The sequence below is a fragment of the Emys orbicularis genome, chromosome 4 (genome assembly GCF_028017835.1).
Source record: "Emys orbicularis isolate rEmyOrb1 chromosome 4, rEmyOrb1.hap1, whole genome shotgun sequence".
Taxonomy (NCBI): Eukaryota; Metazoa; Chordata; order Testudines; family Emydidae; genus Emys; species Emys orbicularis.
Genome location: NC_088686.1, coordinates 35003501 through 35017070, shown reverse-complemented (window position 1 = coordinate 35017070; position 13570 = coordinate 35003501). Strand labels below are relative to the sequence as shown.

The window sequence follows — 13570 nt, the reverse complement described above, 5'->3', positions numbered from 1 at the left end:
GGGGTGCAGAGCAGAAGGCTGAGTTTGTGGGGGGGTTCAGGGCAGAGGGATGGGTGTGTGTTGGGGTGGGGGGGTGCAGGGCAGAAGGCTGGAGGAATGGGGGGTGCAGGGCAGAAGGCTGAGTGTGTGTGGGGGTGCAGGGCAGAGGGATGGGGGTGTGTTGGGGTGGGGGGTTCAGGGCAGAGGGGTGGGGGTGCAGGTCAGAAGGCTGGGGTGCTCAGCTCGTGGGGGTGCTCCCAGCCCCCTGCCCTGAGCAGCTCATGCCAGGGGGCTGGAAGGGATATGCCCTGTTCCACCCCCTTCCCCCAGGCTCCGTCCCTACTTCTCTCTGCATCCTCTACGGAGCTGTGTGCACGCTGCCGCTCTTCCCCCTCCCCCTCGCTAGGGCCATCAGCTGATTGGCGCAGGGACGGAGAGGAGGAGGGGCAGGAAAGCACCATGCTGGGGGAAGAAGCAGGGGAGGGGGAAGCTTGGCTGCCGCAGAACCAAGCTTCTGCCTCCTGCCCCCGCAGGGGAGAGCGGTGGGCGGGGGGGCTGAGTGGGGCTGGGGACCGGGACCGCAGCAGGGAGCTGCGTGCCACTCAAAATCGGCTCGCGTGCCGTGTTTGGCATGCTTTCCATAGGTTGCCGACCCCTGACCAAGACCCTCCTCATAGCCCCCGGTGCCCTGACATTTCAAAGTGCAGAGGTCAGTGTGCTCAGTCAGCTAATCCAGCAAGTCAACTACCCTGGCAACACTGTTAGGCTATTCAGAATTATTTTAACCGAATAATAAAGAGGCTTTTGATACTAGCTACAAGGAGACTGAAGAATCATTCTGCAAAACGTTCTTCATCAGTATTAATCTTACCTTGATATGGGATGCATTGATATAGCCAGTGTTGTTTTCTTTGGTTGGGACCAGCTCCACTCTGGCATCATCATAGGGAAGGACATCCTGGAACCTGTTTCTCTCTGCATTTTCAGGGAGCCGAGCTATTGAGCACTCTCCATCTATGAGCCTTTTCTTTTGAATCTGCTCATACTCAGTAAACACCATTCCCTGTTCCAGCCGTTGTTCTAGAATTTTACACTAAAAGATAGAATAAGATGATCATACAATGCCACATCCCAACTCAATTTTACTCTTAACACTGCAGTGAAAAGAATTTAATAAAAATAAAATAAAATAAAATAAAATAAAATAAAATAAAATAAAAAGAGCACAAATTTCTCTCACTTAATTTTTAAAAGCCCTTTCCAGCTATCACTGTTTTTACAATCACAGTAATTCAGGAGTGGCCAAATATTGGGGTCTTTACTCAGATTAAACTAGTTTACGTTAATGGGAGTTTTGTCTAAGTGAACATGGATGAAGAATGTAAGGATATGGCACTAGGAGATGGAGATAGTAAATAACATTCAAAAATTATTCCTTGATTTCTATGTAGATAATCCAATCAGACATGGGAACATTTTGCCAAACAAGGTAGTTAGGACAGAGTCTCTACAGGTATTTGAGGCAAGCATAGATAAGTTTGGACGGGGATGTGTACAGTCCTTCCTGCTTGATGTAGCAGGTTGCAGTAGCTAATTTGAGAGGTATCTTCCAACTCTATTATCTGGTCAGCTTTGTTTTGAATCTGGAGAGCCACCTGAACAACAAAGTGTTTTGTCAAATGAATAAATTCAGCATATTCTGCAAATACTCTCTCAGTTTCATCAGCCTGGAGATGATAAATGTTGAAGATGGCAGCAAATCCTTCCTACAAACTCCTGCTGCAGATGAGATATAAGCACAAATTCCTCCTACCATAATAATTCTGTTTTATTTTTAATTATTTTCTGTATTGTTTTTCATTTATGTTTCATTAATTGTTTTATTTTTATTTAACAAGACCTGCTGAAAAACATTTTTTTTTTTTCGAAACCAAAATACTTTCTAATCAGAAGACACTTGGAATTTCAGCATCTGTTTACCAAAAAAAAAAAAAAAAAAAGGAAGATTTAAGCTAGAGAATGGGGTGTGTGTGTGTCACATGCACCAGACTCTCACAGTAACATCAGAACAGCCACACAGTATGAGATAAATCAACCATCTAGTCTGGTATCCTGTCTCCAACAGTTGCCTTTACCAGATGGTACAGAGAAAGGTGTAAAATCTCCATAACAATTCAGCACACTCACAGGGAAGTTTCTGACTTTCTTCTTGTCAAGTTCCTACTATGAAATTGACTAGCAAGGGCACAGTAGCATGAATCTGAACTTCAGAAGTATATGTTGAACGAACTTCTTGGTCCTCTACAAATATTTGCAGTCCTCAAACTGGATTTTCTTCTATTACATACGTCCGAATTGTTTTGTCTGTGCCCTATTTAAATGGTAAATTTCTTGTTTGTACAGCATCACGCACAACAGTGCTCAGTGTTATAATAGTGGCAACAATATCTGCTTTTAAAAGCTTTCACTATTTACTTCAAGAATGACTCGATTCTTTCCTCTAATAGATTCCTGTGGGTGGTACTAGGCAATTGCGCCTCTGCCCTATTGGTTCTACTGCTCAGAGGTCTGCAAGGTTCTATTTTGTCACCCTCCAATTCAACATGCACTGCATACAGGGCTGCTGGGAAAGACACTGCGGGGATGTGGATGCAGAGGACACACATCTCTGACTCCTTTTCATCTATCCTATCAGTGCAGAGTCCCCGTTTTCCCCAAGTGCTTGGAAAAAACTGGGGTGTGGATAAAGTGTGCTCACTGAAGCTCAAGCCATTAATGGCTGTGTCGGTTTGCTAACTTCATTGACAATGTGGTGTTATTTTAGGTCCCCAGCATCTCCTAGACTCCTATGGTGCACCTATGGCTAAAAATGCCATTTTCTAGCTACATTTGTCCAGAAAATTACAACACCTCTCTCCAGTGTGTGGACCTTACTCAGTTATCCAAACCTTTGAGATCCCCAGAATGAATTACTGCTATGTGCTTGACAATGGATTACCCTTTGGAAGCCATTTGGAAGTTTGTAGTTGGTGCAGAATGTGGTTTCTCATTGAGGGTTCAGTCTTGCAAGTGCTCAGTGCCTTCTCAGTGAATTGAGTTAAAGTGGAGATGAAGTTGAGCGTGCTATGTTATGCACAGAATCAGGCACTTAAGTGTTGGCTGAATGATGTACTTTACACTACTTCTCCAAGGACTACACTGGCTATGCTCCTGGGTATAATTCAGGGTGATAATATTGCTCTATAGAGTCCTATATAGTTTGGGTTCTGCCTATTTTCATCCCATATCCTCTTATGACACTTATATTAGCCAGAGCGCTCTTGCTTAGGCTGCACATCCCAGCTTTAAACTGCCTTGATCCCAGCTTCTAGCTTTCTAAGTTGGATGACCGTCAACTTTGGAGCCTGCTTCCCGCACAGGTTTGAGACAGTATATATGTGTTGATCTTCAGGGCATTGTTTAAGATCCATCTTTTTTTTCAGGGTTTTTCCTGAGGAGAAATATCAATGTGACCTACAAAGACCTGAACCCTGGAGTGAATTCTAATTAGGATACTTGTTAAATTTTTATTATTTATTAAGCACCAACAGTACAAGTCACACAGAAAGTCACAGTCCCTACCATGAAGAGCATACACTCTAGACAGGGATACAACTCAGTGGGAAACGGAGGGAAAGTTTCTAATTTTAAAAACTCTGGATACTATTTTAACTACTGTCCACGTGCCCAGAAGCTGGATGACAAGTGAATCTTATATATAATAATATAATAGATGGAGATATACCTATCTCATAGAACTGGAAGGGACCTCGAAAGGTCATCGAGTCCAGCCCCCTGCCTTCACTAGCAGGACCAAGTAATGATATTTCCCCAGACCCCTAAGTGGCCCCCTCAAGGATTGAACTCACAACCCTGGGTTTAGCAGGCTAATGCTAAACCCACTGAGCTATCCCTCCCCCCTTTCATCCTTAGTCTCATTAGGCACTTTTCCCAACAACTAACCAATAATTAGAAGTCTCTTTCACCAATTTGCTGCCACCTTCTATGTCTGAATTATTTTGAGGGTGAGCTGTTCTAGTAATTAGCACAAAACACAATGACGCTGCAGTTAATTTTTAAAATTGCCTGGCTAAGAGAAACCAAACACTCTAGAAAACGGTAACAGACCCGTTCATCGTTTGTTGCTCTGGTCGGCTCTTCTTTGCCCTCGTCTGGCCAAGGCATTCGCGACAAGGTTAGTCCATTTAGGGCAGCTAGCTTCAGAGGCCCTATTTTTTTGGCGTCCGTTCTATTCTTTTTCATACCCTGCAGAAAAAAAATTTAAAATGGTGATAGCCACACAACAGATCACAACGTCGTCTTCCTAGGGGTTCAGCTTCATAAGCGGGACTCCTCTGACTCCTTTTGGCAAACAGAAGACAATGCACAGCCGCTTCTCTTTGCTAACCACTGGCTAAGAGACTGCAGTGGTAAAGCCACATTCTTTCCTAGGACTGGACACCAGTCGGACTTCATTCCAGATACAAGTTTCTGAAACGCCACAAGAATGACAAATATTGTTCTCTCCAAGGCTAGGTCACAGTGCAAGGGCAATTCTGGGCAGTTTACAGTCCTCAATAGAATTAAAATCTTTAATAGTACGAATAAGACAGAAAAAAATACCACCAAGGGATATCACACACATCTAAATGATTATGTGCATCACACTATATAGTTTATAGGCCCAGTTTTCAGAAGTGGCCTCAGAGAGCAGAATTTTATGGGTGCATTTTATAGCACTTAGATGCATAAGCATTAGACTGCAGCTGGGGTGGGGGGAGGGTTCTTAAATGTCAAACCAGTAAAAAAAAAAAAAGAGCCTACAACAAATTTCAGATGCAAAAATGTGGTAGAGACTTAGAGGCACAGTTAAGGGCCTTTGGAAAATCAGGGCCTGAATCTTTAATTTTGCAGTAATCACTTACTGTTAGAGGAAAATATTAGTACAAATTCAGGGGGATTTTTGTGTTAAGAACCATTCCACCATGATCTTTTAAACACTTATATACTAGAGAAAGCAAATGTCTCAATCCTACAGTTTATAAGTTTGGCTGCTAACAAAAATAATAGACCTAAAGAATTTATCACAGTGAAAAAACCTGAAACACAACATGGACACATGTGGTGTGAGAGTAAAAAAAAAAAATCAATATATCCAAGAGCTAACAGGCAGTAACAGAAACAAAAACACTGCTAAATGCCAAAGCTAAGAGACTGGGACTATGTGCAAGAATGAATGAATGGAAACCCAATAACAAAGGACCACAGTGGGAGCAAAAGACGTCATGGAAAGAATGCCTCTATCAGTCTTATCAGGATATAATTCTCAGCATTAAGTACTGAAAGGAATTAGGTTTTATCTATATTGTTTGCAGGGTTGTTGTAGCCATGTTGGTCTCAGGATGAGAGAGAGATGAAGTGGGTAAGGTACTATCTTTTACTGGACCAACTTCTGTTGGTGAAAGACACAAGCTTTCAAGCTCCACAGAAGTTGGTCCAATAAAAGATATTACCTCACCCACCTTGTTCAAGCTATATTTTAAAAATAACTAAACAATGTTACTTGCTGAATAAGACAGTATTCTATTGAACATTTCCAATGAGTAAAGAACATCTCGGTTTAAAACTAAAGTGAGTCTCTCTCTTTCAGTGAAAGCAAACTAATTACAAACACAGTAGAAGGAAAAAGCAGGGTAGGTTCACAAATGTCTCAAAAACATATACCATGTAAAGAGCAAGACCCAAACCTCAAAGATATTTGAAGGTCACATTGCAATAATTAGGAGTTAGGTGCCTAAAAACCTTTGAGGATCTGTACCCATGACACAAGGTGAGAGTTCAAGCTACCTCTGAATATAAACCTATCAACAGAAGAACCTCATTAGTTTTACTTGATGTTAGTGTAACAGAGGGGGAAGAGACACAGAAATTATATACAATTATAAAGTTCTTTAAAGGAAATTGACTAAGGTTGTGCAATTCTACTAGGTCTCTTTCTGCATCCAGCTCCATGCTAGAAAGCTGGATTCGGAGGGACAATGATGAGGGCTATATAAGTGCCTAGATAAATAGACTAAGCCTACAGTATTTAGTTTCTGCAAAGTCAGCTGTAGCAGCTGCTAAAGCAGTAAAACTAGTATGCCAGTCAGTTTCTCACTGCTGCTCTTCCCTGTATAAAGAGCTACTTGGCAGCTGCTGGTAGTGACCCTGGGGAAGACGTTAATGTAGCACAATCAATTAAAAAAAAAAAAAAAAAAAAAGGCAAACTAAAAGTAGGGAAACAGGAAAAAAAAGCTAGTGGCTAAAAGGAAGAAAAAATATTATTTTGTTTTTATTACAGTAGCACCCACAATGAGCGAGGCACTGTACAAACACATGGAGTTATAGTTCCTGCCCTAAGAACTTGCAAACTAAACAGACTAAAAACAAAGGGGTCGATGTAGAAGATCATGAATTACATTGTGTGGTTCTGCACACATCTTGTAGGAGGTTTTGTCGGCAGGAGTGTCAGTTTGTGTTTGTGGGAGGGAGGGGAATGGCAAGTTTTTAGGGATGAAAGAATGGTTAAAAGGTAAGACAGGAAGGGAGGGAGCGCCTGGAAAAGGAAAAAACCAAGGAGTGAATACAAAGCAGGGAGGTGCTTAGTGACATCACATTAGGAGGAGAGGGAGTGGGAAGTGTGTCAGAAGACAAGTGAACATTCAGTTAAGTCCAATGCTCAAATTACGGGAATGGGTCTAATGTCGGTCACAAAACTGCCAGAGGAGTGGATGTAGCTGCTCCTGCTTCAGTTGCCTGGTGAATTGAGGGGGCTCTAGGAACCGTGGCCTGTTAAAAGCCACCCTGGATGACTCATGCATGGGTTATATGAGGCTGAGGAGGTCTCAGAGCCAGTCTGAATAGGGGGTGGGGGCAGGAAGACTGGCTGAACAGACTGAGGGGAGGGGGGAAGACAAAATAGGGGAGAGAAAGGACAGACAAATAAGGAGAGAAAGCAGGAAACAGAGCGAGAGAGAGGGCAATGGAGAGGAAGGTTACTGCATTTAATTGCTATGCTTCAAAGATATTGAAAAAGCTTTTTTAAAAACACCAATGAATGGTATCAGATCTATTATCAGGAGCCACGAGAAGAGAGAGAAATAATATCCACTTACTCCTAAAGGGGGAAGACCTTCCACTATATTCTTCTTCCCTGACAGAAGATCAGAGACGGGTCTCTTCTTTAGAGAATCCTTTCTCACTCTGTACCTTCCCGAAGTCGTAAGGTCAGATTCTGACATAGACGGAGTCAGCAATCCTTCACCTCTTCTCTGCACCTGGGTTTCAGCCATTAAGTGTACTGGGCTCACATCTTTTATCCTCTTTTCCGTCTCCGAAATATGTAACTTAGGCTCAAGGATATGCAAAGGGCCAGGAGGTGAAGCAACAGAACTGTAGGGGTAACTTAGTAAGGATTCATGAGGATAACCACCCATAATAGGCGAAAGCTGGGTTTGATCATCAGTGAGAGGAGTCAGAGTTGTACTAGCTTTGTTTTCTTCTTCAAATTCTTCCTCTTCCTCGCTGCTGTGAATCAGCATAGTGGCATCTGAAAGAGACTTCTTATGATCACAGTTCAAACTTTCTTCTTGCTCCTTATTTTCTTCTTGCTTTGTTCTCTCTATGAAAACGCTGGGCTGTGATCCTGCCAACATGACCCTTGGAAGGGTCACATCTGCAGCAGAAGCTGACATGGTCCGCTCTTTAATTCTTATGCCTTCAAAGTTGTGGGTAAGTCCAGCTATTTCAATACTGTTCCTTTTCTGTAGCTGAGCATGCCGTGCTGATGTTAAGGGCTCACTCACTTCCTGAAGGGAATGTGCAACAGGCAGGCTGTCTTCCTGAAACGTCTGAACAGAATGGTGGACTCGCCGCGTGATGAGATCTGGATTGCTGCTGCTAATGTAAAGATGTCGGGAAAGGTCTGGGGTACTGTTTGCAGGTCTTGGGTATGGGTAAGGGGGAGGAGGTCGATAGACCTGGGTCTTCATGATGTTTGGTGCTGGATACTCCTGAGCCTGAAGCTGCACATTTGTTAGCTCAGGGACACTAACTGCTCCAACAACTGGACGCCGTTCAGCAGGGTATGGGTAGGGAGACTGGCTATGAAAACTGTAACTCAGGTTAAAAGGATAGTGATTAGATTGGGGGGAGGTGAAGTGAGCATGTTCTCGGATTTCAGGTTGGCTATAGACCAGAGCATCAGGCCTACTGTAGGCATATGAATTGCTGATGTTAAGATTTCTCATAGAATGACTCTGCCTATCTGTGTGTATCATTCCTCTGTTAAGCTGTCTCATTACAGTTTCATAATCTGGCGTAGGCCGATAAGAAGGTGGTATTAGCGCACTATGTCGATGCGACGGAACATAATCAGGTCTCAGGACATCGCTTCCAGTAATGCTTGGGTTAGAGGACATGGGAGATGGCTGCAAGTAGTGCTGTGGGTTATTCAAAGAGTTTGTGCTGTGTGCACTATAGACACTCCCATTGCGAATTCTGCCATTGTAGTCATGTGGAGCTCTATCCAAGCTAGTCTGAGAGTGGTAGTAGTATCCATTCTGCTTGTTCACAAAAAGGTTATCTGAAAAAAAAATGAAGTTTTTAGCAACCATTATGTCCAAACATTAAAAAAGAGTGAAATTCCTCTACTAGCCATGTTTAAGCAATGATTAATTATCAAAACCTCAGCCCTTCCCCACCATATCTTGGCTTTAACAATATATTGCTGCTAAGCAACATTTTACATCCAAGGATTGCATTTTTAGTGCTGCAAGGCTCCCAACACACTGCAATACACAATTGCTACCTCGGGATAGTATTTGTGTTTTACCTCTTGCTACCTGGTCAATTTTCTGACATACAGAATGGACCCTGTAATATAGTCCTTTACCTGGAGACTGATTTAATTCTGATGTAATCTGTTTTCAGACACCATGATGTTAATGAGTGTGGCATCAAGACTCAGCAGTGAAACATGACAGATGTAAATTTGTCTTCTATCTTGAAGTCATTCAGAACTTTTTTTGCTTTGACCAAGTGGGGTTGTGATGTAACAGCAGAGTCAGAATTCAGGCAAGGTTGATCAATAAAATGTGTCTCACTCACAAGAACCATTCAAAAGCAGGAATCTAGAAAAATCCCACCAACTAAGCAGTAACAGGCTCAGGCGCAACATCAGGCTTTCAGCTCTCTAGGCCAGGGGAGACAAGGCACAGTACAGAGTTATGGCACGTGAGCTCTGGGGGAAGAGGTGCACCATACCTGTAGGGGCAGCCATGCTAGTCATCTAACTAACTGGATTAATCAACAGTGGCTGCAGAGGGGACTTTCCCTTATCCACCAAGCCACTCAACGTCCTGCAGTGACTGCAGCTACTGAGAATTAGGCAGAGTGGAAGCTTCTGATCTTATTTCTTTATATCTTATTTACCTGTTTTATGCCAGTGAATTATACAGAGTTACACTTGAGATACGCCAGTGCAAGATCTTGGGGGAAGTTGTACTAGAATAACCTAAGGTGTGAATTCAGACTGATCTAAACGAGTGCAAATTCCTGTGTAGAGACATTTATTTCAAAGAGTGGCTTTTTTCAGTTTACTTAATTCGACTGGGAATAGATTTAAATTAAACCAAAATAGGACACTCAAACTGAAATAAAAAAAAGAGTGTCCACATGGGAGTTTGTATTGGTTCAACTATATCAGTTCAAAAAACAAGAAATTAAACCTGTTTAACTTGCCTATGTAGACAAGGCCTTAGTGACAGAAGAATCAGGCCCACTATATAAATGAATAATCAATACTAATGATGTGTCTATAATCAGCTGGGAGATGTGATTTTGAGTTCAGAAAGACATACACTTGCTAGATCTGGTCGAGATAGCATGCTAAAAATATAGCATGGTGGGGACAGCCTGGGCGGTGGCTCAGGCTAGCTGCCCCATACTAGCTCTGCGTAGACAGTCTAAGAAATCTGCCTTACGTGACCATCCCAGCAACGGTAGATCTTAGTCAAATCAAAGTTTTCTGGAGACTTTGGGATATTTTAAAATATGGTAGGATGTTGCTGCTTACTACAGTTGGTCCTTATTACAGATTTCACTATACAAATTAAAGTAAATTATCTATTGTTTTATGCATTTAATATTTATAAAGCAGCGGAGCTTTTGCTCTGATCCCAAAATGCAAAACAGAAGTCACTGCTTTGGGCACTCTTTGTGCACGCAGCACAAAAAAAAAAACTGCTGTGCATCTTTGCTGACAATTGCTTTTGAGTCTTTGTTCGTGAGAATAAGCGTTCAATAGCAGGATTTCATTACAAACCTGGTATTCTTTACTGTGGTACTGGAAACAATTCAACTCCGTTCTGCTATGGAGATTACAGGTATTAGTTCCCAAAGCTGTCAGAGACTCGGTATTACCAATATTATTTATATTTATATTTGTACTACCGTAACACTCAAAGGCCTGACCGCAGTGGATAATTAAACACAGTCCTTGCCTCCGAGAACTTAGTCTAATTAAACACGAAATGAGGGTAACAATAAGGGAGAAGGAAAATGAGGGTACTGGTAAATCCATTGCATATTACATAGACTAGCTATGTGCACCACTTGAGAGTTCTGAATAATTTAACTATTTTACTTTTAGAAAACCAGTGTTTAAAAATTTCTTATCAAACCAGCTACAATCCCCTGGGCTCTCTCAAAGTTTGCACCCCCAGCCTATCCCAACGATTTCTATACCTACTACTACAGACAAGAGGTCCCTCTCTTCCTTGAGCACCTGTCCCACATGGTCCTAAGAAGTCCCACTCGCTCTATTGCTGTCCAGGGGCAGGGCTGGGTTCTTGGAGCAGTCAGGGGAAAGAGGGTACAAAGTCCATTGATAATTTATGGAGCTCTGATATCCTTAAGGTCTAGAGGGATAAGAAGGAGCTCCTGAGGCCTGCTCATTAACTTACCTTCTGAGGTGTATATATAGCCATAGTAACCATAGCCAATTTAAGCTCATTCAAGAGGGACTGTGGTCTGTAATTACAATGTGCACGGTCAATAACTCAGTGTTCGCCATCCTAGCTCCCTGCCACACCCCTCTATCACTCTATACTTAGAATAGAAACAAGTACTGCAGCAAGAGAAATAATGTGGTCCTGACTCACATTCACACTATGGCCTCTTTGCACAGCTCTAGCAGTGCCATGGGGCCTTAAAGTGAGTTGAAATATAATGTGATGTAATGTGGTAAAATGTGATATCAAGTGGTCTGAGTGTTTACTGGTTCCCACTGTATTTAGAATTTACTTGAGAGTTAAACATTGTGACCACATCATAATTTACCTTGGGACGATGTATATGGTTCCGTGTAGTGTCCATTGTAATGTAGAGGAGGTGGTGGTTGCATCATGTAAGGCTGTGGCTTGGGCTAAGAAAGAAGATATTTGAAAAGTAGTTAAATACTACATGACTTTTAAAGAGTCTTGAAGAAGATTGTACAAGGGGCTATGCTAAAAGCAAATTCAGTCAGTGTGTAACACAAAGCATCAGTTTTCAGGGCAAGTGAAGAGTAAAAGCCAACCAATGTAGTGCCTACAAACAGACATCTAGGATTTTCTCTAGATGTAGGGGAATCTTAAATTGAAAACAGATGCATCTAAAATACCTAAAACAAAAACTATTTTTTAGATCAGTTATTAAGAAGTTACATCCTGGTTTTCTGACAAGCCAATAAGTTTCTTAATTTATTGATCCCACCTTATTTTTCATCGTTTCAGCTTATTTCATTAAAAGGAAAAAATATTTGACTCAAGTCTAATGGAAAACTATAAAAATTCAAATCTCAGAAGTTTGGCATATTCCTAAGAAAAGTATCCTTCTCTAATCTTACTGACTATGAATGTAGTCACACCATTTCTCCCCTCATGGGGAATCCGCATTCTAGTTAGCAAAAAACAAGAAACAAGAAGTGGCTCAAATGTGAAGCTATTTGGAAACCTTACCAGAGACATCCTGGAAGAGGACCTCCTTCTAACTGGATTCACTGTAACAGCCTGGGTTTGTCTACAAAGCAAGTCATATGATGAGCAAAGAGTTTTACAACATTGTCAACTTAGGCCCAATCCTGTAAAGTGCTCACCACCGCATTTTAGGGCACTCAGCACTTCACAGAATCAGGCCCTACGTTGCACAGTCCTCCCGCCAGTCCCAAAGGGAAGAGCTATGTGCAGCATGTGCACAAATCACCGCTGTTGCTAGAATGAGAAGAAACACAGAAACAGGATGGGGAGGGAGAAAGACAAACACCTTGTTTATCTCACTGCCTCCTCTCCCCATGTACAGCACCCTAGCAGGAGAAGGATTGCACACCAGGCTTCCCCAGCAGTGAGTGAAATGGAGGATGACCTGAATTTCACATATGCAGTGGGCTGGGAGGAAGGTGGGATTTCCATGCTCTCACACCAAATTTCAACCCCTGATAGAGTCTCACCCAAGTGGTAACCTGTAGGCTCCCTGGCCTGGATCTGCCTTTATAATAGTCTGTAAAGGGTCCTCAATACTTACTAGGCTATAATAAGAAATAAACAACAGCCGAATGCTCATTCTGGGTCCCTAGCCAATCCAAATTTTAGATATGGCAAACACTGTAGCTATCATAAACAATGTTTTGTAGTTTGCCAAATCACTGCATGTTGGACTGGTCAGCAATGCCCATTTTCCCCACCCTATACTGTTTCTGTACCCGTCAGTGTGCAGTAAGAGAAGGGCCCAAAGACACGAGAGCAATACAAATACAGGACATGCAAAATTTCAGAAAGAAAGATTATTCTCCAGCTCACCCTTTGGGAAGAGAAGGACGAGAAAGAATTGGAAAGCGTGGAAAGGAAAGAATGAGGAAAGGTTTCTGAGAGCCTTCCACAGGTGGAGAGTCTGGGGAGTCTCTAAAGACAAGGTACGTGCAGACAAAATGGACACAGTCAACTAGCACATTGAAAAGAAAGGCACTTGTTACCAGCAGAGAAGACATTTTAACTGAACTTAGATGAGTCGGGGACAGAGGTTCTTAGCCTGGGTGTCAGCACTACTTTGCCCCTCCCTTTTGCTAAACAGGAGGATTTCCCAGCTTGTTGACATGAGGATCCCAGTAAGGAAAGATTAAGAACTACTGGTCGTGGGCATTTTTATTTTTTTAATTGAGCTATTGTAAAGGGTGCAGAATTGACAACCCAGAGACTGACGTTCATAATGTAACCAGAAAACTGATATAGTTCGGACAGCAGCTACACATGCTTCTGATATATACACCACCTCCATCAATATGCTTCATCCCTGACAAGAAGGCAGCCACCATGAGGGATGAGCGGCCAGTTTGGTCTCTATTCCAAGTCAATCCTTCAACTATTTTTGAGAGAGTGTCAACAAGGGTGTAATTAATATTAGTGCCTGTTGTGGTGATTTTTTGTGATGTGGATATTTCCCACCATCTTTCCTTCAACTTCAATAGGCTCTGAATCAG

General features: G+C 42.3%; 1 protein-coding gene across 1 annotated transcript in view; it reads right to left on the bottom strand.

The window, feature by feature from the left end:
- PTPN21 (protein tyrosine phosphatase non-receptor type 21) overlaps nt 1-13570 on the bottom strand; it is a 51996-nt gene that overhangs the window by 4963 nt on the left and 33463 nt on the right. Inside the window, exons 10-14 of the mRNA XM_065403679.1 lie at nt 12057-12117; nt 11398-11482; nt 7173-8641; nt 4147-4284; nt 851-1072 (exon numbers count right to left, since the gene is read on the bottom strand). Of these exons, the coding sequence (XP_065259751.1) occupies nt 851-1072; nt 4147-4284; nt 7173-8641; nt 11398-11482; nt 12057-12117 (1975 nt within the window). The remainder of the gene's footprint in view (nt 1-850; nt 1073-4146; nt 4285-7172; nt 8642-11397; nt 11483-12056; nt 12118-13570) is intronic.